Source organism: Malus domestica, chromosome 04 (assembly GCF_042453785.1).
Source record: "Malus domestica chromosome 04, GDT2T_hap1".
NCBI classification, from domain to species: Eukaryota; Viridiplantae; Streptophyta; class Magnoliopsida; order Rosales; family Rosaceae; genus Malus; species Malus domestica.
In genome coordinates, this window is record NC_091664.1 from 8,978,517 (window position 1) to 9,003,637 (window position 25,121).

The 25,121-nt window shown below is 39.9% G+C and overlaps 2 protein-coding genes across 2 annotated transcripts; both read left to right on the forward strand.

Annotated features, from left to right (window-relative positions):
• The first annotated feature begins 6,891 nt into the window (after window positions 1-6,891).
• Window positions 6,892-7,194, forward strand: LOC139194975 (exonuclease V, chloroplastic). The gene has a single exon (XM_070820138.1). The coding sequence runs from the start codon at window positions 6,892-6,894 to the stop codon at window positions 7,192-7,194; it is 303 nt and encodes a 100-aa protein (XP_070676239.1).
• Window positions 7,195-23,207: 16,013 nt separating this feature from the next.
• On the forward strand, window positions 23,208-24,351 carry LOC103433061 (dehydration-responsive element-binding protein 1D-like). Its single transcript, XM_029101627.2, has one exon. The coding sequence runs from the start codon at window positions 23,275-23,277 to the stop codon at window positions 24,028-24,030; it is 756 nt and encodes a 251-aa protein (XP_028957460.2). The 5' UTR covers window positions 23,208-23,274; the 3' UTR covers window positions 24,031-24,351.
• Window positions 24,352-25,121: the final 770 nt, after the last annotated feature.

Sequence of the window (25,121 nt, forward strand, 5' to 3'; positions counted from 1 at the left end):
TGGACTAATCAAACCAAAATGTGAACCATATTAATACTTATGGTTTTGGTTGATGTATCAACAAAATGGTCACATGTTTGTCCACACACATTGTTGCTAAACCTCGTGGTTAATTTTAAAGGATCACTACCTTACAAAGTCTATAAGACTGGATAACGCCGAAGAGTTTATATTGAAGGTTTTCGACAAGTATTGCATTTCTTTTGGGTTTATAATTAGACATCGAATTCCCATGTTCACCCCAAAACAGCCTTGCAGAGTGATCATAAAGTGCAATTTAATGATTGCCTGAACCTTTGTAAATGCACCAAGATTTCGGTTTCTGCCTAGGGCTAGGCAATCTTTTACGTAGCTATGTTGGTCTGCCTTGAGGCCCATTGCCACCCAACCATTTATGGCATTACAGTTGGTTACATGGTATGAGCATGATGTTTTCGTATTTAAGCATTTTGGATGTGCATTCCATGTGCCAAGTTGCGCTGCCGCAACGTACCATATACCAATTATAAACATGTCTACAAAGATAGACATACTTAACGAACGTCGAGTCAACATTCCCTAATGATGTTTTCACTTATATGGTAGCTACTAATATAAATGAAAAGCGAAGATATTGAACATCGTTCCGTTAATTAAGGACAATGTAGAATTGATTAGACAACCGAATCACAATCAAGGTTAAATTCCTTACCAAATTGTGTTTGGATCTATCGTTCCTACACTACCTAAGGTAACCCTGTTATGTTACAAGTGGGAAAGGAAGCGTAATGGGATGAATGAAATAGTGTGATATGATGTACACCGTACGGCCTATAGTTTCTCTTAAACGTTATATGATTGATAATAGCATTATGGAATGTGGTTAGTGTTTCTCCATGGGTATATTAATACAGAGATTTAAATATAAGTTCTCAAAGAATTACATAGACTGACTCAAATAGTTCTAGACCACGGAACACACTCTTAACTCGTTTGAGGTGTTCATTTATGAATTGAAACAATCCAGCGGATGTGGTATACCTGTCTAAGTGATTATTTGATCAGATAGGGATATGAAATTATGCCCTTGCATGTGAAACTATGAAGTTTTATTCTAAATTGCTAGAGTTGCAGTTTATGTCATTAACAGAATCTCACTAAGACTCTAGAAGAGCTTAAGAAAATTATCTCGCATCTAAAGAAGGAATTTGAGATGAAGGATCTTGGGAAAACTCGTTTATGCCTTGACTTAAAGTTGAAGTATTGTTCTAATGGTACTTTGGTCTACATGTAACTACACCCTAAAAGTGTTACCTTTGAATATACCTATAATCTTCCAACACTATATGCAAATGAGGCCCTTGAAGAGGTTATGGAATCTGAAGTTCCATATCTAAGTTCAACTTTGCACTTTGTTGTACTTAGCTCATTGAGTTAGATAAGACATCTTCTTCATTGTTGATCTATTAGTAAATATGTACTATCAATTTCGGCTAATCCCAACGCATCATGAACAGATTCGACCCCCTTGATCATCTAAATGATGATTGCCTTGTTTGTTATGCTAACGTAAGTTACTTATCAAACTAGCACAAGACACATCCACAAATGGTTATGTATTTACCGTTAAGGATATCGCAATATCTTAGAGGTCCATGGTATGACCTTAGTTGCGAAATCTTTAAACCGTTCCAAGACTCACCACACTTCATGATGCCGCACGTGAAACATGGTTGAGAGCTCTTGTTGAGCATATTCAAAGTACTTGTTGTTTTCATCCATCGTTGAGTCCCAACGACGATCCATGAAGACTATGTCGCATGTATCAACCCGACCAAGACATGATACATCAACAAAGTCAACACCAAGACACATTGCGTCTACATCTACATCAGCAAAGCATCAGGAAATTGAAGGTATGCAAGCTGATCCTTAACAACCTTGCCAACCTCTACATGACGTCACTGCCGAAGTCAACCTTCCAGAAGTTTGCCTAAGGAATTGGTATGCCTAACTATTCATATGCAATGCTCGTAGTTCTCATTTGGAAGTTTTGTCAAACTCAGGGAGAGTATCCAGAAGTATATTTACTTGATCTTAATGTACTCGTTTTCCCTACAATTAAGAGCATTTTTCTCATTGGGTTTTTGCTACCTAACTAGGTTTTGACAAGGCATCCATTTTGGGCTGGTCATACCCTTGTGAGCTCTTCTACTTGTGTCCAATAGACATATAGTTTTGACTTAATGCAACTTCTCACTTTTCTCCTTAGTTTATGGGTTTTTCTCCCACCTTGGGTTTTGCCACAACCAGGTTTTGTGAGTTTTACCTTTTATGCATTCTTCTGTTGACCTAAGACTCGCATTCACTCATTATGCTGACGACTTCATCAACTGTACTTACTTTATTGCTGAAGACCTGACGTGCCATTTTAATTAAGTATTTACACACTCAAGGGGGAGTGTTGCAGTCCTATTTGTTTAGGAATGTCATCGTGTAAATCCTATCATATCTGGGATATTCTTGTGCGATTCTACCATTTCTCTTAGACTAGATATTTTCCTATTAGAGTTGTAAACCTATTGAGGGTAAGAAATTTACTTTCCCTACTACTATAAATAAAGGCACAATCGGATGGAATAACACACACCTCAAAATTACACATTTCTCTCTTCTCTCTCTATTGCCCCTCTCTCTGTGTCCTTTATAATGATTCAGTAACTTAGGCCTACAACAAACCGTTATTTATTAGGATATATACTCAAAAGTTAACCACAATTGGAAATTATATTGCTTAATAAATTTGAAAAGTTTTAGAGTTACAAGATACAAAATATACATGGAGAAGATGAGTGTATAAAGAAAAACAATCGAATTAAGTAAAAGAAAAGGTATTCTTAAAAAATAAATAATAAATAAATAAATAAATAACTCACAACATATCTTGGGCATCCAGAGAATATCGAGAAAAAAAGGGTGTCCATATAAACCTAAAACTAAGAATGATCTCTAGCCAAAATGTATTAATAGTGAAAACCCTACAACAACTCATAAGACTAAAGAATAATGTTAGGTAGACTAAATTTGTAAACTAAATGATGTGTCACCAACAAGAAATGATTACGTTCATCAACACATAAGTAATAATTCAATAATCAATTTCCATGTCGTTTAGTTTACAAAATTTTCTACAAATTTAGTCTCTCTAGCATTACTCAAGTCTAAATGAGCACTATCGCCACCTCATCAAACCACCACACAAAAAGAAGAAAAAATCACAAAAAACGTTTTCAGTCATTTTAAAGTATTTTTTAAATAAAATTAAACTATACTAATTAGGTTAATTCCAATCTTACTTGTGATAATCAAATGAACTAGCCCAATACAGCTCACTGAGCAGCCCAATAATGCTAAACAATGGTTGGATCAACTTGATGGGCTGGACCATCATACACCCTGAGTTGTTAGATGGACAAAATTGGATTTGGGTGAAATAATCAAACATTTATCTAAACTTTGTCAGGGTATTAACGAGAATTGTTCACCCTCTCAATTCATGCAATATGAATTGTCCATGTGCAATACTCAAGTGACTTAAGGGATCTGACTTCAGGGGAGTAAATCCTTACACCAGTGTAAAATGACTTGATTCGTCACTTAAGTGAGGTGGTGAGGTGGATCGACTCCCATTAACTGTGAGTTCGATATCAAATTATTATAACAGACTCATTGTATGACTTAACTCAATCTCTCACTCCTTAGTGTTAGTGTATCATTCTATTAGAAAAAATAAATAATTTGAATCTGCCAATTAGTACTACAATATAGTGGTATTCTTCTTCACTTATAAATTAGAGGTTCTAGGTTCGATTATCGTCAAAAGAAAATTTGAACCACATTATTGCTAGCTTATTGTGAGGCTAATCTCACCCCCTCTCTCATTAATATAAATAATATCGTTTGTTAAAAAAATAATTTGAATCTTTCCATCCATTGCCAATTAGAGGTTGGACATTCTAAAACCCCACCGATTCAGCCCAAAGCACTTTGAAGGGGATGCTGGATTTATAGACATGGAAACCCAAAAAATTAACCACATTGTCCACATGTCCCGTGCGTAAACCCCTGTCTAAGACTCCGATTAGCTGTCGACAAACGGTTTCTTGACTTCATTCCCACACCTCTCCTCGCAATGGATTACACATGACTAAGTGCAGTTTGGTACGGCTGTGATTTATAAAAAAGCAGGTATCAGAAATGCCTTGACGTTTTTATTTGTTTGGTAAATCTCTTAGAAAGCAGCGTTTTTTCTTTTTCACAATTTGGGTGAAAAAATAAAGTAAAAAAAGCCGAAAAGTCAAAGGAGCAAATTTGCGCAAACTGATCTCGCGAGAGGCACTAATGCCTTTAATGAAACTTTCCAATACCCAAAATCACGTTAAGCAATTAAATAATTTACACATCATATCCATATGCTTTTATCATCTTCCATCACCTCACTCCCCATGGTGCTGCCAACTAACAAACTCTAAATTCTCTTCGTTAACCCATCAATCTGATCAAACTCAAATAAAAAATTTCTCTTCCATTACAATTGTGGTAAAAAACTACAAATTCGTAGGAAAATTACCACAAAAATACTGAGCCAAAATTGGTCAGATTCATCTTCCCCTTCTCAGCAGAAGTTCATCTTCAAGCAGCATAAGGGATGTCAATCGACTCAATCTTGTTCCCTTGCACAAGAAATGGAACAATTGCAAACTTTTTCCTTCTTTGTCCACGCCGCACGCCCGATCCGACAATCTCTATCTCATCAAGATCTAGGGAATTTATTCAGAGAGGGGGTTGGGGAGAGAGATAGGTGAGAGAGCTTGAAGAACAACCCATCAAAGATGGCGTTGAGGGGAGTAGTGCAATGGGCATAGCCACAACGTCGAAGTGCAAACTTGCTCCGATGGCAGTTGCTATGTCGGCTAGATGAAGGAGGAAATGAAAATAAAAAAGATGAAGGAGCATAGAAAATAAAAAAAATAAAGACAGAAAATTGGGGGAGTGGGGGAGGGTCGGGAGACTTCTACATGGATTATTAATAAATGAAGATGATGAGAGATTCTATAGCGAATATTAATAAATAAAATAATTGTTATTTTATATTTAATATCATACTTATTTTAGTCATTTGACATGTTACAATATATTTTTTTTAAAAGTATTTTTATAAGAAAAAATTATCAAACACTCAACTGTTTTATTTTACAGCTGTTTATTCTTACAGCACAGCAGAAACAATTTTTTTTAAAACACGAGAATACCAAATAAATTATCAAATATGAAGACTCACTAAATAGAGTATGCCCTACTTTAATTTTGGGTAGGAGGGGTGCATACTGTGCAGCAACTGCTGCTCTTTTTGTTATTTTTCTTGTTTTCTGAACCCACCCACGGGAGAGCTTGTCATTTTGGTTTTCTCTTCTGGGTTTTTTTTTTTAACTCTTGAAAAATTAATTGTAGAGATATTTTTTTTAGTTTTTATCAATGGTCACAATATTTCAATAAAAAAAATAATTTTTAATATTTTAGTCTCTATATAAAGATTTTTCATTGCACAAAATATTCTTTTAAGGATTCTAATATTTCTATCAAAATTTCAAAAAAAAAAACAAAATTAAGAAAACATCTAAGTTCATTATTTTTTTAAAATATTATTTTAATAGAAAACAAAAATATTTTAAATAAAAAAATAAAAAAAAACAAATTGCCAACGCTTACGTGTGTGACAAGAGACTAGTTGTCTTATAAGCAAACAAATTAGTTACATTGTTTAATAGGAAAACAAATTACATTTGGCAATCGTGTATTCAAAGTTCTTAAACCAACTCCAATTGTTGGGTTAAAAAAATGGTTTTGGATATTCAACAATCCCCGAGCTTTTAGAATTCCTTATTTCAATTTATTCTTAGGCGAGTCAATCCTCTTTTCGTTGTAGCATATTGCTAATTTACTACTTGTTTGTACCATACTTAGGGTCTCCGTATTTAGACCTCGTATAAATACTCAGGGGACTCAAATGTAATTATGTAATAAATGGAGGGGTAAATAGGTAATAAGTGAGGAGCCCTTATTCTATAAAAGGGTCTCCTCACCCTCATAAACAGCAAGAGCTCTCATCCTCACATACAGAAGCTCTCTCTCCCTCACAATCCTCTCAGAAACAGAGAAATACAATATCAGTGTGGACGTAGCCCAAACATTGGGGTGAACCACGATACATCTTGTGTTCTTTACATTCCTGCAGATTCACGGTCAGATTTACATTGTTCCAAGACCTCCCGGTTTTGTGCATCAACATTTGGCGCCGTCTGTGGGAAATGATACGAAAAGTTGTGTCGATTCTATTTCTTTTTTTTTCACCTCCACCATGAATCTACAGAAACCCGAGAACCCAAAAAAAACCTCACTCTTTGGGCTTTTCTAGAAAATCTTCGCAGACTCCACCCACCACATATGGGAATGAGCAGCATGAAGGTGCATTAGTCGCACGTGCTGCATCTAGGAGCACGAACCCTCCCTCACACTTGGCTGCACCAAACTCTGTCTTGCTCTCTCCCTCTCTCTCTCTCTTTCGCTCGCTCGCTCGCTTGCTTCGGAACATGGACTCCACAGAGGTCGAGCAACTCGAGCGAGTCAACTCACTTCCCAACATCGAACTGACATCGACGAGCTGGAGCATGAGCCTGTCCTCTGTACTCACCTCCAAGGACAATAAGAGCGCGACGAGCTCTGGCGAGGTCTCGCGAATGACGACGAGCCGCTCTAGCGAGATTCCGACACTTTTGAAATTAAAAACCACCACGATAACTTGCCCATAAGCGTGGCGCTTCTGATGGTCACATTTCCCCAAACTCGTCTGAAATGATCGAGTCACCGTCCGAGTCAATCTCCGACTCATCTTTCAACCACAGCAACAAGGGGAACGATGCAATCGTGCCAGAAATCCTAATCGAGATTGTAAGCGAGGAAGAGATGGCTCTGCTCGAACCTACTATTGTTTCCGCTCACGCTTCCGTTTCTGCCATCCCTGCAATTTGGTCATCAACGCTTTCATTCCACAACAGCGTCAGGTCTATTCAGTTGATCACTGCTTTGTCGAAAAAGAGGCTGTCGGGTTGTTCCAAACCCGATATTGAGGATTCGGGTGGGTTAAATAGTGCCTAGAAGAAGACTCGGGTAGTTGACTCGTTTTTGCACCGGTTTAGGAAGAAGGGGTTGTATGTCACTAACATTACTGCCACAGAATGGTGTGAAAACAAATGGAGTTTGTTTTCCTTGTTGGCAAACGAAAAGAGAGTAAGGCTATGAAAGCAGGTATTGTTTGCCACGCAAAACTTAAAGAAGAGGTAAGCGAATGAGCTCGCTCTGCTGCCAGTAACGACTATGAGCTCGCTCTTTCCAAGCTAGTAGAACTCCTTTGGGTTACCTCTTTGGTGGACCAGGTGGGAACTGAGACAGACATGCCTTTCGTAACGTTGAATTTTGTGAAACCTCCACGCCTGATGAGATGTGAAAGTGGGCAGTGATGCCATCGGAAATGGTGAATCTGAAGGGTTTAATCGACCACCCATATGGATGGCTTTTGTCGACCACCCACAAAAACGTTATGGATGTGTTTGCTGTAAAGCAAGTCTGCCAGAGAGGGTGGAGGTGGAGAGATAGAAAGAAAGGTGCAGTGAACATAGAGAAAGCAAAAGCAAAAAGAGAAAAGAAAGGAAGTGGGAAATTATGCTCTAACATGTGAAAAGCCACAAACAAAAAAGAGTGTCGACCACTGGAAGAAGATAACTTTATTATCTTTATTATCAGCGCATCAATATTTTGTCGACCACCAAAGAAGATGCCTACCAACAATGAAACTTTCATCATGAAAGGGAATGCATGTTCCCTGCCCATTCTCTGAGAAAGCTACGGGAAGACCCAGGAGGAAGATAAGGGTTCCTTGCTTTAAATGATGTAATTTATTTTTCTTATCTTTCGGAGACATCTGTATAAACCCCATCAGAGGGTAATAAAAAAAAACGACAAGCCCAAAATAATGGGCTGGAATGTTATGTAGAGGGCCAAGGCCCATATGCCTAAAAGAGTCAGGCCCTATGACTTCAAATTTATTCAGCGCCCTACTGCTATTATCACCAACTAGGTGATCAAAAGTACGCCCAGTACTCCAAAATTATTCGGCAGCCTGCCGCTATTATCACCCATTAGGTGATCAAAAGTACGTCCAGTACTCCAAAATTATACATGAGCATCACTCATGTCAATCATACATAAACATTCATGAGCATCATTCATGTCAACAGTCATGAGCATCACTCATGTCAACATTCATGAGCATCACTCATGTCAATCAACACAAACATTCATGAGCATCACTCATGTCAATCAGTTTCGAAAGCTTCATTTACAGAGTTCCAGCTTCGAGAGCTTTAGCTTCAAAAGCTTCATTTACAAAAGCTCAATCTTCAAAGCTTCACTTGCAAAGCTTCACCTACAAAGCTTCAGTTCAGGGTATACAAATACCACCTCCGAACAACCGCCACTTCAGCCCATACATGGATTCAATTTGAAGTCTCCAGCCAACAACTCTATTGACTAAAGATTTAGGGGACTACATTATGTACCATATATTGGGCCTCAACTGGGCCTCATGAAAAATACTTGGGGGACTTAGCCCATCACTTACCATCATTAAAGAGTATCACCGCCAACTGAGCAATCGCTTCGCCGCGAGCATCAACTCTTAGCCTATCACTTATGTATTAAGGAGCGAGCCCTTATTCTATAAAAAGGACTCCCTTACCATCATTAGAGAGCATCACCACCTGCTGAGCAACCCCCTCGATGCGAGCATCGACTCTAGCCCATCATTCATGTATTGAGGAACAAGCCCTTATTCTATCAAAGGGACTTCCTCACCTTCAACGCCACAAGCCGAGCCAACCAAGGCAACATAAGCCACAAGCCAAGCAGCCTCGTAACATGTGCTACTTCTAGTTAAGCATCATTTCACATTGAGCACCGCCTCATATCGAGTATTCAGTTCTAGACGACATCTAGTTACTTCGGCCCACACATGGACTGAATTTCAAGTCTCCAGCCAAAAGACTCCCTTGACTGATGATTTGGGGGACTACTGTTTGTACCATACTTAGGGCCTCCGTATTTAGACCTCGTATAAATACTCAGGGGACTCAAATATAATTATGTAATAAATGGAGGGGCAAATAGGTAATAAGTGATGAGCCTATAAAAAGGCCTCATTACCCTCACAAATGGCAAGAGCTCTCATCCTCACATACAGAAGCTTTATCTCCCTCACAATCCTCTCAAAAACAGAGAAATACAATATCAGTGTGGACGTAGCCCAAACATTGGGGTGAACCACGATACATCTTGTGTTCTTTACATTCTTGCATATTCACGGTCGAATTTACGTTGTTCCAAGACCTTCCGATTTTGTGCATCAACACTACTCAATGTGGATATGCCAATCTCGATTTCCACAAGTTGCAACTTTTCAACTTCTCCTTGACTTCAGTCGCCTACCAACTTGCCGTCAAACTCGGTGCAAATTTGGGATGACTTGGTCAGGAAATTTCATGACCAGTCTTACCAAGCTAGCATGGAGGTGTCAGTATCCTCATTGGCAATGATGGCTGAGGCATCAGACAAGCCACCTGTCGAGTATCTTCATCATTTCAAAACAGCAAAGAATTGGTGCAACGTTCCCCTTCTTGAGAAAGGGTATGTCAAGATAGCTCAGAACAGCCTCAACATGGAGTTTTAAAAGAAATTCCTTGGCTTGAATTTTCATGACATGTACAAACTAGCCAAGCATGTTGAGCAATATAATTCCTTGCTCAAGGAAGAAATTGTAATAAAAACATCATCGTAGGGTAACTTCTATTTTAGTTGCAATTTCATACATCCGTTAGTCAAACCATCAATTTGACGATTAAGTGATTATGTGACAATTGCGCGTCCCACTCTTTTGTTGATGTAACAGTTAATAACATGCCACATAAGTCAAAATAGAAAAATAGATTTTTTTTAGAAATGTTAATCTAATATGGAAAAATATTTTTAAAATATAAATTTTTTTCCAGCTGCACCACCGTGTGTCGTGCGACAGCACCTCCCCCGGCGCCGTGTAAGTTGAGATGCTCTGAATCGCATTCCCGAGGTAGAATCCATCCAGCTTCGGCTTCAGCATGTGCCGGCAGTTCACCGTCAATCTAAACAACGTCATTTTGGAAGAAAGAAACTTTTTGGCGCGCGTCATGGATGGCGAAAGTAGCACTCACAAGCAACTGAGATGACGAGATATCGATCGTCGTTTTGGATTTCGAGTTTAAGATTGTTTGTCCGGAAGAATTTTTTATGGGGACGTTTCCTGGTCGACGAGCACACAGCTCCCTAAGAGGTTGACGCCGGTTGATATTATCTGTCGGGCTTCTGCTTATTGGCGGGCTGTAAGAGAAGGATAGAGTTAATTTTGAAAGGTGCCTTTGTGGGGCCTTAGGTGTAGGCCTTGAGGCTCACAATCAAAATTAACTTTAGGTGTTCAGGCGTGCCACTGCCATCTTTAGCAAGACAGATGTAAAACAGATGTTTAGTTTAATTGTATATGCCCGAGAGACCAAGTTAGCTATGAAAGGTGCCTTTATAGGGCCTTAGGTGTAGGCCTTGAGGCTCACAATCAAAACTAACCAAGTACTCGAACATATAGTGGTTCGTTCATTGTTGTAGAAGTATTACAACTGTTATACTTTAATCACCCGAGCCCGAAGAGCAGAACGAACCTAGATAGGTGCCTTTGTAGGGCCTTGAGTATAGGCCTTGAGGCTTCCCATCAGAATTAATTCTATACTCAAACGTTCTGTGGCAATCATAATATAACAGAAGTAAAACTAAGAAATAGGTTGATTACTTGCGCCCCAAGTAACTTCAGACTTCTTGTTATCAAGGATTGTCGTGGATGGGTTAAGTCCACATAAAGTTCTTTTTTATGCCTTGAGACCAAGGACTTTTGATTGATAAATCTTTTATGCCCGAAAGGTTAGAACTTAGATCTGGTCAAACTATGAGTGCAGATTATAACTTTATCTTTTGCATGGTTGGGCACCATTAAACCGACCAAATCCAAAAACCAAGAAGCCTTTTAATCATAAACTTGCTAGAAATAACTTGGATACAGATGGAAGTATACATCATATTACTAGATTTATGAATGAAAAGACAGAACAAAGAGGGTCGGGCAAGGTTTCACCTTGTCGGGCAAGGCTGATCATCTTACAACTTCCTCTCTTTGTGATTTACAAAGGGTTTGAGTGCTAGAAGGGGAGATTGGGAGATGAGTTTACAAGAGGGAATCGATACTACAACAAGATTCAAACAAGGTAGTAGAGCTTTTACAAAGGCTTTTGGTGAAGGTTGATCCTGAAAATGATGAAGGCTTGGTTCTGACTACAGCTTCGTATGCAAATATGGCTTGAGCAGAGTTTGTGTATTTGTTTGTTTGATTGAGTGTCCCTATCTCTAATTTCTCTTTCCCTTTTTATAGATGATTTGGCTTGGCTGCCTGCAACATCGATCTTGCCCGAATGCGGCTAAAGGGTAGTGACTCATCAGCTTTTTACTTGTACTGCCATTGTAAAGTACTTTTGGGCTGATTAGTTGGCTAGTCTACACCACTTGACTTTTAGGTAGGTGAGCAAGTGGCTCAAGTGATCTGCACTTAGTCGGGAAAAAGGCTTCTTCCGCCTTCTAGGCTTCAGTTGAGCCTTGGGCTTCATTCCTTCTAGACCTTCTTCTGGGCTAACTTCCTTTTGAGCCCAAAGTTCCAGTTTTAACCTAACCAGTGCCCCCTTCAATTAATATTCAGGCTGGAATTCCAGGTGCCAATATTGATTGAATAGCCGCATGTGTATGTACGCCTGCTCTCGGAACTTGTGTCTTCTGGACGGGATTAATGCAATTTCGCGTTTCTTGCTCTGCCCACGACCTTTGAGCTATCCTCTGATGTTCCTATCAATTTCGTCTCAAATCTTCATTTTTTAACAAATAACTTAAGCCAAAAGCTTCTTATGTCAAGCCAACAGATCATCTTCAACCTTCCCCTTTATCTCCCTCGGGCGTTTCTGCCTTCTAAGCTTTCTTCTAAAACTAGGGAAATGGGTTCCTCAAGACTCATGTGGAGTTTCCTAAAACGTGAGAAAAAGGATTTTCGTCAAATAACTACTATCTCCAACACCTTTGGTCAAACACCCCATTATCCCCAACACTTTTGGTCAGGCGGTTTCCTCGTTCTGAGCTTGAACTTTTACAAGTTTGGTCGAGGGATCACCATCCTGGTAGTTACCTCGATAAATCAGACTTCATCATCATACCTGGTGAAGGTTCGCATTGAAGGTCATCTACTAGGCTCATCTTAGCCGCACAACCTGATCACCTGATTGGGTTTTGTCCATGAAGACACCAGAAAACTGGTCGAGACACCACTGTAACTAGAAGGAATCGAGCATAGCACATTGGAGCTGAATCTGATGTAAATTTCACCAATTTTTCGAAATGAATAAAACATCATTTTAACAACTTTTATCTTTCTGTTTTCTTGAATGGTTGATGAACAAACACTGCACTCCGGCACCCCAGAGCCTACTTTATTTTACATCTTCTTCAATATAACAATCCCTAACATCGCATAATGTAGGACAGTACTTTTTTAAGAATTTGACATTGATGGGATGTTTCTGCCAATTTCCTCCGATGTCTACCAAGTAGTATCCTCCCTTGTCTAATACTTGGCTAACAATGAAATGACCTTCCCATGTCGGGCTCTATTTCCCAAAGCCCCTAAACTGAGCTCCTAGAGGGATGACTGCCTTCCATACTAAATCTTTTTCCTTAAAAGACTTCAGCTTTACCTTTTTGTTATAAGTTCGGGCAACAACTCTTTTCCCTTCTTGAATCTGGTTTAAGGCCTCAATTCGAGCTACATCTAAGTCTTCAATCCCTTGACACATGGCTTCTATGTACTCTTCACTGTGTAACCCAAATTGATTTTGAATTCTGACAGAACTTACATTGATTTCCATGGGAAGAACCGCATTTTGCCTGAAAGTCAAAGCATAAGGAGTTATCCCTGTTCCTGCCCTCTTAGAGGTTCGGTATGCCCATAAAGTATTCCCTAGCTTTTCATGCCACCTTTCTAGACTATCTATCACCATTCTTTTAATAATGTTTATCAAAATCTTGTTGTTAGCCTCTGCCTGGCCATTTGACTGAGGGTAGTAAGGACTGGACTGGACCATCTTTATTTTATATTTGTTTGCAAATTCTTCAACTTCTTTTGAAATAAAAAATGGCCCACGATCCGTGACTATAGTTTCGGGCACCCCAAACCTGTGCAGAATCTTGGTCTCAATAAATTTCTTGACTGCAGCTGAGGTTATGGTCTTTACAGCCGAGGCGTCTACCCATTTGGTAAAGTAATCCATCGCCACAATTATGAAAGTATGCCCTTTGCTAGAAGCTAGATAAATCTGCCTAATGAAGTCCATTGCCCACCCTCTGAAGGGCCAAGGCTTGACCACTGGATTTAAAGGTACTGAAGGCACATGTTTGAGGGGTCCATGCCTTTGATATTCTTCACAGCCTCGAGCATAGGACTTGCAATCTTTTTCTATGTCGGGCCAGAAATACCCATACCTCCTAAGTAACCACCTCATCTTCGTTCCAGCTTGATGTGCCCCGCATATTCCTTCATGTACTTTGGCCATTACTCTCATAGATTCCTCTTGGCCTAGGCATTTCAATAATAGCCCATCTGGAGTTTTCCTTAGCAGGTTCTTCACTCATAAGACATACTTAGTTGCTTGCTATCTATTATTCTCTTGTGGGTGAAGAAGGATATTTTAAATGATGAATGATAGGCGATCTCCAGTCTTTCATCTCGGTTTTTAGAACCATTACATCTAGACTAAATCCCTTTTCTAGGATAGAAGGAAGATTTCTTCTTTGAATTTCAACATCTACTCCATATTTCCTTTCCTGGATTGGTACTCCTGAGGCAACTTGTGCCATCTCGTTGGTCGCCAGATTGGATCCCCTAGGGACATGATTAACTGATATATTTGAATCCTAGTAGCTCAACAATTGCGTGGCCGCCAAATAATACCCAGCCATGGTGATATGTCTGCACTTGTATTCTTTATTTAGCTGGTTTATCACTAACTCTGAATCACCAAACACCTCTACCTCCATTGCCCCCAGATCTATCAAGATTTCCAAGCCAATTATTAAGGCTTCATATTCTGCCCGATTGTTAGTGCTCCCTTGGTAATATAGAAGGAACGAGTAATAATGGTGAACCCCTTGGGGATTTATGATGACAATCCTAGCTCCAAAAGCCTTCTGAGTGCAAGAATCATCAAAATACAGCATCCAAGGAGTAATTCATAGGCCAGTAACTCTTTTTATTTCTTGTTGAACCCACTCTTCTTTGCCCGAGATGCCCTTGCCTGGTGGGATCCAAACACTAGTCACCTCCAGGGTCCCCTGGATATTAATAATCTCATCTTGAGACTCTTGATGCTCTGTCAAGAAGTCGACAATTACTTAGCCCTTGACCGCCATTTGGGGTACATATTGAAAGCTGAACTCTGATAATGCTAGAATCCACTTCCCAATCCTTCCTGTTAGCATTGGTTTTGACAACATATACTTTATCACATCTGTTTTGGCAATGATGTGCACGTGACAAGGTAACATGTAATGCCTCAACTTACTAGCAGTGAAATACAGAGCTATGCACAATCTTTCTACTAGGGAGTATCTTGTTTCTACCTCAGTCAGAATTCTACTGAGGTAGTACACCGCCTGTTCTTTCCCGCCTTCATTGTTTTGGGCTAGTAAACTCCCGATTGATTTCTCTGAAGCAGAGATATATAGTTTCAAGGGTTTTCCTCTTTGAGGTGGTACCAACACTGGTGGAGAAGTCAAATAGGCTTTGATGCTGTCAAAAGCCTTTTGGTGTGGTGGTCCCCACTCAAAATTTTCTTTATCTTTCAGTCTCAGCAGAGGAGTCAGCAGCTGGATCTTGCCCGCTAAATTGATAATGAATCTCCTTAAGAAATTAATTTTGCCTAGCAACCTCTGAAGTTGCACCATGTTAATGGGCGAAGTGACTCCATTATTGCCCGAGACTTGTTTTTGTCCACTTTTACACCTATTTGATGAACCAGGAATCCCAAGAAGTTGCCCGCTCTCACTCCAAACACGCACTTCTTTGGATTCATTTTTAGTTTATGGATCCTCAACCTTGTCAAAGCTTGTCTGAGGTCTATCAGATGCTGCTCTTCTGTTTTGGATTTCACCACGATGTCATCGATGTACACCTCCATGTTCTGGCTAATCAAATTATGAAAGATGGCATTCATTTCCCTTTGATAGGTTTCACCAGCATTCTTGAGCCCGAATGGCATGACTAGGTATTCATATGATCCCACATGCCTGAAACACCTAAAAGTTATTTTGTGTATATCTTCTTGGGCCATCTTTATCTGATTATACCAGCATTTCCATCCATAAAATATAAGACTTTGTGTTTTGCCACTGCATCTATGGATAGATCAGCCATGGGCATGGGATATTCATCTTTTGGTGTAGCGCCATTAATATTTCTGTAATCAACACAACATCGTACTGGTTTTGTTATGGCTTTTAAAACGGGTACAATGTTGGCCAACCACTCCACATATTTGGCAGGTCTAATAAATCCAGCTTTTACTAGTCTTTCAATTTCTTCTTTAACATTTTCTTCTATTTCTTTTGACATCATTCGTGGCGCTTGTTTAACAGGTTTATGTCCCTCATTGATGGGCATTCTGTGTTCCACCAAGGTTGAATCTAAACCTGGCATCTCAGTATAATGCTAAGCAAAACAATCTTTAAATTCTTACAGAAGACAGACAATCTTTGCCCGATCATTAGTCTTTAACAAGCCACTGATTTGTATAGGTCTTGGATCTCCTTTTGTCCCCAAATCAATGACTTCCAAAAGATCTTGAACTTCTGGTAGTGGCTTGTCAAGCTCTGCGCATAAAAATTCAACTAACTCCGGGCTTTCGGGCAAGTCGTCTGGCCCATCGAAGTCATATATGCACTCAGCCATTCGTATAGCCGCATCCAATTCTTTTCCACAAAGCTCTTCTCTGCTTTTATCCTGGCTGGTTGGAGTTTCTAGCTGCCATTCCTGCTCTTCTTTTTCTAAGAGCTCAATTTCTTGCTTTCTTCCTCTCTCATACACCAACAATTTTTTTATCAAGGACTTGACTGCCATTACCTAATCCTTTCTCTTTTGTTCTGTCATTGATGGCGTTGGGATGTTGGGATGATGCAGGGTCTATCCTATTCCTCTACAGTGAGGAGCATTCCTTGTTCTAAGAGTTTTTGGGCCGTCACCTTGGTAAGGCGGTCGTTCTTATCTGCTCCTGAACACTGCAGAATTCCTACATTGGGATTGTAGAAACTTGCCTCCGCAACGTTGATGGTAGGGAGAAATGGTCGTGATTCGGCCTCCACCATCCCCCAAAAGCCTGGTCCTTCCGTCTCTGGCTAATGGTAAACAGCAACTTGCTGATGTAGAGTGGAGGGTATGGCGAGACTTTGATGTATCTAGTCCCTTCCGAGTAATGCTCTATAGGTGGAAGTGCAATCCACCACAAAGAATGCCAACATGATTTGTTTGGATCCTAAGTCCACTTCTAAGGGCAATATCCCATGAGTTTTGGTGATAGCGCCCGAGAAGCTCGAAACCGTGAGGTCCGTGGGAATGAGATCTTCTACACCTTTCCCCCATCTTCTTCATTTGCTTGGCTGGTAGTACGTTAACAACTGCTCCACCATCAATCAAAACCCTTTTAAAGGGCACCCCATCCAAATGAGCTACGACATATATTGGCTTAAGATGGTTGGCTAGTAACATGTTTGGGCGGCTGAACACTATTTTATCTGTATAGATCCTTAATGGACTATCTTTGGATGTCTCGGATGATTCAATTTTTCCCAACTCTCCATTTCTAGCTACTTTAACACTGATATGGGCCATCATTGGCTCTGCTGTCAAATAGTCACCTTCCATAGTGGCGGGCTGATCAGGCTCGGCACCAAACATGACGGATAACACATACATCATGTTGATATGAAAATTGCTAGGCTCTGGAAAGTCTTATTTCTTGCTCCCGATTTGGCCCATAAACTCATATAACCAGGCAATCGCATCTTTTGGGAGCAGTGGTTCTAATACCCCTTCCTGTTGATTTATGCCTGAATCTAGTATCTAATTTGGCACTTCGTCGAAAGGATCCACTAATGATATAGAAGGGAGTCTCTTTTCGGGTGAAATAGTTCCAAAACAAATAGGTTATGTCCTCCATCCGGGAGTTGGCATCATTATCATATCTTCTTGAGCTCTCCTCAAGATCTTGTACTTCCCAGAGTGTAGGCTTTTTGGTACATGGTTTCCTTCGCCTTCTGTTTTGCTATTAGCCCTCTCTACCTCTTTTTTACTCCTCTAGTGGAACTTACTACTTCCCCCAGATGATGTTTTTTCAAACTTTTGATTCTTAGAGGCTTCAGACGTCGCGGGAGTCTTTAAAGAGTTCATGTAGGCTTTGTGCTGCCTCTGGACCCTTCTAATAATGGAGGCTCCCATTTGTTTGGCGGGTTGCCCATTTTTCCCGACCATGTACCATTTTCGCCCGAGATGGGCAGGATTATCTTTTTTGACAGGATTTGTTATCCTATCATTCCTTTTGACTTCTCTTCCTGTATGGCCATATTGAGGATGCCCTATCTCCTTCTTTTTTGGACCTTTGGCCTCCTTGCCTTCCGCCTCCTCAGAAGCTTCATGATTGCGAAACACTTCTGATAAAGCTCTAGGTTGGGAATCCTCTTCCAACCGCTGAAAAACACTTCGGGAAGTATCTCTTCCTGCTGTCCGCCTAGCTTTCTTGCGGGCTTCTTTTCTTTCTTCTTCTTATTTCCTCCTGATCAGCTCATGATCAATGAGGACTCCTGCTGGCAGTATTTCAAGCTCACACTCGCATTAGCATCTACTGCACATAACCATCCCTTTGATTATAGCTGCTTTTGGATGTTCAGGCAAGTTGATCACCCCTTTTGTGGATTTGTCAGTCGGCCTTTCTTCTTCTGTCTCTCTTGCAACCTTTCCATTCCCCTTCTCGACCCATGCTAAATTAATCATATTTACGGGGGCCTCTGAAAAGGAATCTGCATGCTTGTCCACTATTGCTTCGACTTGCCCCTGATCTTTCTGTAAGAATATTAATGGGCTAGATGGGTTTTTTACCAAGGTCATTTCTTCATCTAGCTGGCTGGCCTCAAGCTTTTTTCTTTCTTCTTCCCCATCATCTTTTTCCCCAAGTAGAGGTAAAGATATGAGAATAGTTGGTCCCATAACCAAGTCTGTTTTCCTTCTGAAGCATGCGAAGGCGTTTTCCAATCTTTGCAACATTTGCAACAAGGTAGTTTGCAAGCCTTCATTAATTATTTTTTCTAGAACAGCCAGCCTTTTTAAATCTTCAGGTATTTTTGACATATTTCTTTGACAAGTAAGATTTGATCAAGAGATCTCATCAGGCGTGCAAAACTATGTTCGTTTAGAGGAATTTCTGATGGGGACGTTTCTTGGCCGACAAGCACACAGCTCCCCAAGAGGTTGGCGCCGGTTGATATTGTTGGTCGGGCTTCTGCTTATTGGCGGGCTGTAAGAGAATGACAAAGTTAATTCTGAAAGGTGCCTTTGTGGGGCCTTAGGTGTAGGCCTTGAGGCTCACAATCAAAATTAACTTTAGGTGTTCAGGCGTGCCACTACCATCTTTAGCATGACAGATGTAAAACAGATGTTTAGTTTAATTGTATATGCCCGAAAGACCAAGTTAGCTATGAAAGGTGCCTTTGTAGGGCCTTAGGTGTAGGCCTTGAGGCTCGCAATCAAAACTAACCAAGTACTCGAACATATAGTGGTTGATTCATTATTGCAGAAATATTACAACTGTTATACTTTAATCACTCGAGCCCGAAGAGCAAAACGAACCCAGATAGGTGCCTTTATAAGGCCTTAAGTATAGGCCTTGAGGCTTCCCATCAGAATTAATTCTATACTCAAACGTTCTGTGGCAATCATAATATAACAGAAGTAAAACTAAGAAATAGGCTGATTACTTGCGCCCCAAGTAACTTCGGACTTCTTGTTATCAAGGATTGTTGTGGATGGGTTAAGCCCACATAAAGTTCTTTTTTATGCCTTGAGACCAAGGACTTTGATTGATAAATCTTTTATGCCCGAAAGGTTAGAACTTAGATTTAGTCAAACTATGAGTGCAGATTCCAACTTTATCTTTTGCATGGTTGGGCACCATTAAACCGACCAGATCCAAAAACCAAGAAGCCTTTTAATCATAACCTTACTAGAAATAACTTGGATACAGAAGGAAGTATACATCATATTACTAGATTTATGAATGAAAAGACAAAACAAACAGGGTCGGGCAAGGTTTCACCTTGTTGGGCAAGGCTGATTGTCTTGCAACTTCCTCTCTTTGTGATTTATAAAGGGTTTGAGTGCTAGAATGGGAAATTGAGAGATGAGTTTACATGAGGGGATTGATACTACAGCAAGATTCAGAAAGGTAGCAGAGCTTTTACAAAGGCTTTTGGTGAAGGTTGATCCTGAAAATGATGAAGGCTTGGTACTGACTACAGCTTCGTATGCAAATCTGACTTGAGCAGAGTTTGTGTATTTGTTTGTTTGATTGAGTGTCCCTATCTCTGATTTCTCTTTCCCTTTTTATAGATGATTTGGCTTGGCTGCCTGCAGCATCGATCTTGCCTAAATGCGGCTAAATGGTAGTGACTCATCAGCTTTTTACTTGTACTGCCATTGTAAAGTACTTTTGGGCTGATTAGCTGGCTAATCTACACCACTTGACTTCTAGGTAGGTGAGCAAGTGACTCAAGTGATCTGCACTTAGTCGGGAAAAGGGCTTCTTCCGCCTTCTGGGCTTCGACTGAGCCTTGGGCTTCCTTCCTTCTAGACCTTCTTCTGGGCTAACTTCTTTTTGAGCCCAAAGTTCCAGTTTTAACCCAAACAAAGATTTTGAACCAATTTTAGAGAATCGACATCGTTACTGAGGGTCCTAAGAATCTCAACGACGCTCAGCAAACTTCTTCATTTTTTTACCATTTATTGTTGCTGGTTTGAGCCTTGAGCTTCTAAATCCCTTCTCTACTGAAGTTGAAAATTTGCGACACAGCAGCTCATCGAAGTTGAATGTGACTTCAGGACCTCCTACCGGAAATTGAACCACCGCCAGAGAGATTAGAATCAAGTTCCGAGTTCCGGCTGAAGTCCGACTGCGTTGTGATTGTCAATTTCTTGTAATTATAATTTTCGTTTGGTGATAGTCAATGATGATGACGATGCTCGACAGAGGTCTGCAAAGGTGTAGAAAAATCAATACCAATATTTACTGCGTTTTCACGGAAAATGATACTCCACCGGCCCTCCTTCTCTCACCGTCTCTCTCTACCCAAACAAGCGATGCAACCAAATTAATGGCAGAGTCTCTCCATCTGCCTGACCAGGTGCAACTAAAACCCTCAATCTTCATCACCTCCTCTTCCCATAAACCCATCTCATCCCTCACCCAACAATTCACACAAAATCCCCAACCTCTCTATGGATTGCGCAACTAGTGAGATTTTTTCCCCCTTTTTCCTTGTTGGTTTTTGCTCTATTTTTAGAGATATGAAGGTCAATCTTCTAGCATACACAATAATTTCATGGAATCTTTTCTGCAACTTCTGATTTCTGGAGATATGAAGGTTAGTCTTCTAGCAAATTCGGTGACGAAAGGGTAGCGGGGAAGGGTTGGGTTGCGGACGACGACGAGGTTCCCCGAAAAAGTGAAAAAATAATTGAATTAATTTGTGCCGCAGGATTGTACATCAACGGCCAGGATAAAACCGTCCGCTGGCTTCGCATAAGAAGGATCCGAGTCCGTTGCAAAAGTTCCAGAAAGAGGTGCCATCAGTGACAGCGTGATTTAGGTTATTCTTTAAAACAAATTATATTTAAAATATTTTCCTTCTTAGATTAACATTTCTAAAAAATTCTATTTTCTATGTTAATTTGAAGATTTGAGTAACAGATGTAGAAAATTACAACTAAAATACAAGTTTGTCTATGAGATTTATTTATTTATTTCTTTTTAAATGTATGAGATTTCTGTTATCCGATAATGTAAATATGAAGTGGTTTCCTCCAAGTGGGACAGCAAAAATGGACAACCGCAAAAAATATTGCCGCAAAGAACTTAGCTGGGATCCACAGCACACACTTCGCACGTAACACATCCACATCAAAACGTGCCAATTTCAGTACAAAAAGAAAAGAACAAGTAAATAACGTGTGCGGTTCTTCTTGTGCTTATAGTTTACTCATTAATTTGTAACTACTTATGCTTTATTATAATATTTTTAATGTTTTTCGGTCAAAATGATTTTCAAAATTTGTATAACTCTTCACTTTGATCCTTGAAATTTGAAATCAATAGAAGTGGTTCATGAGATTGTCCACTATCAATCATTTTGGTCATTAAGTGAAAAATTATGTTAAATACGGATCAAAATGACAGAATTATCCTCAATTTAATAAACAATATGCCAAAATAATTTGACTAAAATTGAGAGTATTTTTATTATTTTATAGAGATTTTTCGCAGAATAACTAAAATGATTGATTATGAATAAACTCATGGACCAATTCTATCTATTTCAAATCTCAGGAACCGAAGTAAAAGTTAAGCAAATCTTAAATATCGTTTTAACTTAAAAAACTTATTTTTGAATCTAATTTGCAAGAAATCTTATGAAACCGAGTGCATGTATTCATAATTTCATATGCCGTTGTATCAACTTACGAACGAAATCCGGTACTTTCTTAAAAATCACCATCTTAATTCAGTAAGCTTCCTTCTGCCACCTGTCCCCAGTCTTCATATGGTTAAAGTCAAATCAATCTATATATTCTCCACATTGTGTCTATTTTTGTGTGCGTGTGTTGGGAACTTCGGAACTTGACCATATATGCCAGCAACATTTCCCCACCTGGTGCCGCTCTCCTCCCTCGTGCCCACCCATCTTTCACCCTCACCCGTTGGATTTGAAACCAGGCCAAATCCAAACCGAAGGCCACATTAGGCCCAAAAGTCGAAATGGCAAAACGGTAAATAAAACAAAATCAACCCATTTTTGTGAAGAATGGCAAAAAGGTAGATAAATCAAAATCAACCTAATCTTACTGTAACTTATGAATAGTGCCAAAACCCGTGAATTGCTATTGTGTCCTATGTGGCATATTACTGACTCCCACATCAACAAAAAAGCGTGACGAACAGTTCACACAGTTTGATTTAACGATCAAATTAACAATTTGATTAACTAATGTATGAAGTTGTAATTAAAATAAAAGTTTGAATATATAATATATATTTTAAAAATATTGTATGAGATAACAATTGTATTCAAATATATATCAAGAAGTGGTTTCCTCCATGTGAGAGCAAAAAGGGACAACCGGAAAAATGTTACGGCAAGGAACTTACCTGGGATCCACAGCACACACACTTCACACACAACACATCAACATTAAAAGGTGCCACAATTTCAGTAACAAAAAAGAAAAAATGAATAACACGTACAGTTATGATGAATTCGGACCAGTATTTGAGTTTTACTTATTATTTTGTGATTAATGATGTTTTATTGTAATATTTTTAAATTTTAAATTCTCCGTAGTATATTTAAAATAAAATAAAATACGAACTATACTTAGTTGGGTAGGTTTCCTTCTGCCAGCTTCCAACGGTCCTCACAATGTCAAAGTCAAATCATTCTATATATTTTCTCTACATTGTCACACTCTGTTTTTGTGTGTGGGAACACCGGAAGTTGCCTATGTGGGCAACATTTCTCCACGTGGCGTCCTCCTCACTCTCCGTGTGCAACTCGCATGGACCCGGGGCCCACTCAAGACCCTCCCAATCCAAAGCTATAAAAGCCACCTCACTCTCTCCCCAGTTGTCAGCCTGCAACCCCAAAACTTGTGCTAAAACACACTCTCAACTCACAGCTTTCTCCGACGCAGCAGAACAAATGAACACGATCTCCAGACAACTCTCCGATTCCGCCGAAAGGCCCGAATCGAGTTCCGAAAGCGTCACGACTCGAAGCCAGCCGACTTCGTTCTCCGATGAGGAGGTCATTTTGGCGTCCAGCACGCCGAAGAAGCGAGCGGGGAGGAGAGTTTTCAACGAGACAAGGCACCCCGTTTACAGAGGAGTGAGGAGGAGGAACAACGACAAGTGGGTGTGCGAAATGAGAGAACCAAACAAGAAGAAGTCGAGGATATGGCTCGGAACTTATCCAACGGCAGAGATGGCAGCTCGGGCGCATGACGTGGCGGCATTGGCCTTTAGAGGGAGGCTTGCCTGCCTCAATTTTGCAGACTCCGCATGGCGCCTGCCTGTCCCGGCTTCCACTGATTCAGTGGATATCAGGCGGGCGGCCGCGGAGGCTGCAGAGACATTCAGGCCAGCCGAGTTTGGCGGAGTGTCGGAAAGTGGGGATGATGAGAAGGAGAGCAAGAAAATGGAGGGGGAGAAGGATTGTGGATGTGCGGAGCAAAGCGATTGTGGAGGTGCGGAGCAAAGCGATTGTGGAGGTGCGGAGCAAAGTGGCAGCTCGTTTTACTTGGATGAGGAGGAAATGTTCGCCATGCCAAGGTTGCTTGATAGTATGGCGGAAGGGCTTCTGCTCTCTCCACCTCGCCGTTCAGCTGGTAGCAACATGAACTGGGATGATATGGGAAGCAATGATGATGACGTCAATCTGTGGAGCTTCTCAAAGTAATAGATATTTTATACAGGTCTATTCATCATCCCTAAAGGACACTATGCGTTTATTTTTTGATTTAATTTTTGCCATTAAAAAAAAAATTTCTGTTGTTTATGCGTGTAAAAATAATTATAATTTATATATTGTTGTTTCGTTATATTTTAGTCTAAGGGAAATATCTTGTTTTAGACCTTTAAGGGTATTGATGGTATTAATTAATACACTGTTAGTGTGAGATATTTAGAATCAATATCCATAAAGTTACTAAATTTGGATTGATTGAATATAAAGGTATCTAATTTTGTATGATTGAGATATCTTGCTCTTTTGTGGAAATATCTTGCCCTATTTTAGTATGTGGTGTAGCAGTGAAGTGAGGTACTTCTGTGGTCATAAGGCCTTACACGTGTCAGGTATTGCATGAGTTGACTTGTTTCTTTATTCAGGGTTGAATTGGTGGCCTGGGTGTAACTTGGCCTTCCTTCCTTGTCACCTATTGGTTAATCTGAACGTCGTGGCTCTATGTTTCCTTCATTTTATTTTATTTGGAAGTGTTTTCAAAATAATCAAAAACGTTTTTGTTAAAAATGTTTTTGGAATTGATTCATAGCAAAAACATAAGTGAATTTTGAAAATGCAGTTAGAAGTGTTTTCTACAATTAATTTTTCTTTCAAAACATGCTTCAAGTATTTTTAGAACCTAAAAATATTTACACTCGTAACAATTTCAATCATTTTAAAAGTAGTTCAAACGAATTCTTACTTTAATCGTACGTGCTCATGAGAAACCCGACATTAATCGATTATCATATGAGGAAACACAAGAGAGAGACCCAGGTACTACAAAACTCTACCAGATCCCCAACTTTATTCACACCTGTTGCTGAGGTAGATTATATATTCCACTGCAACACCAAAATGAACGTAGGACACTATAGTCTTACTGTTACAGCGGAAGACAAGCATGGCACCTATAAGGAAGGTATGCGTGTCTTTTCTCTTCTCTGCCTTCGTCTTTTCTCCTTCGTTTCTTCCTCCAAAACAGGCATGCAGCCGTCTCCTTATTTCCCTTCATCGCTTGGAATCTTCCCTTAAATCCCAATTGT

Coding starts and splice junctions, on each gene's coding strand:
- LOC139194975 (XM_070820138.1), top strand. CDS start 6,892: ATGATCGAGTCACCGTCCGAGTCAATCTCCGACTCATCTTTCAACCAC.
- LOC103433061 (XM_029101627.2), top strand. CDS start 23,275: ATGAACACGATCTCCAGACAACTCTCCGATTCCGCCGAAAGGCCCGAA.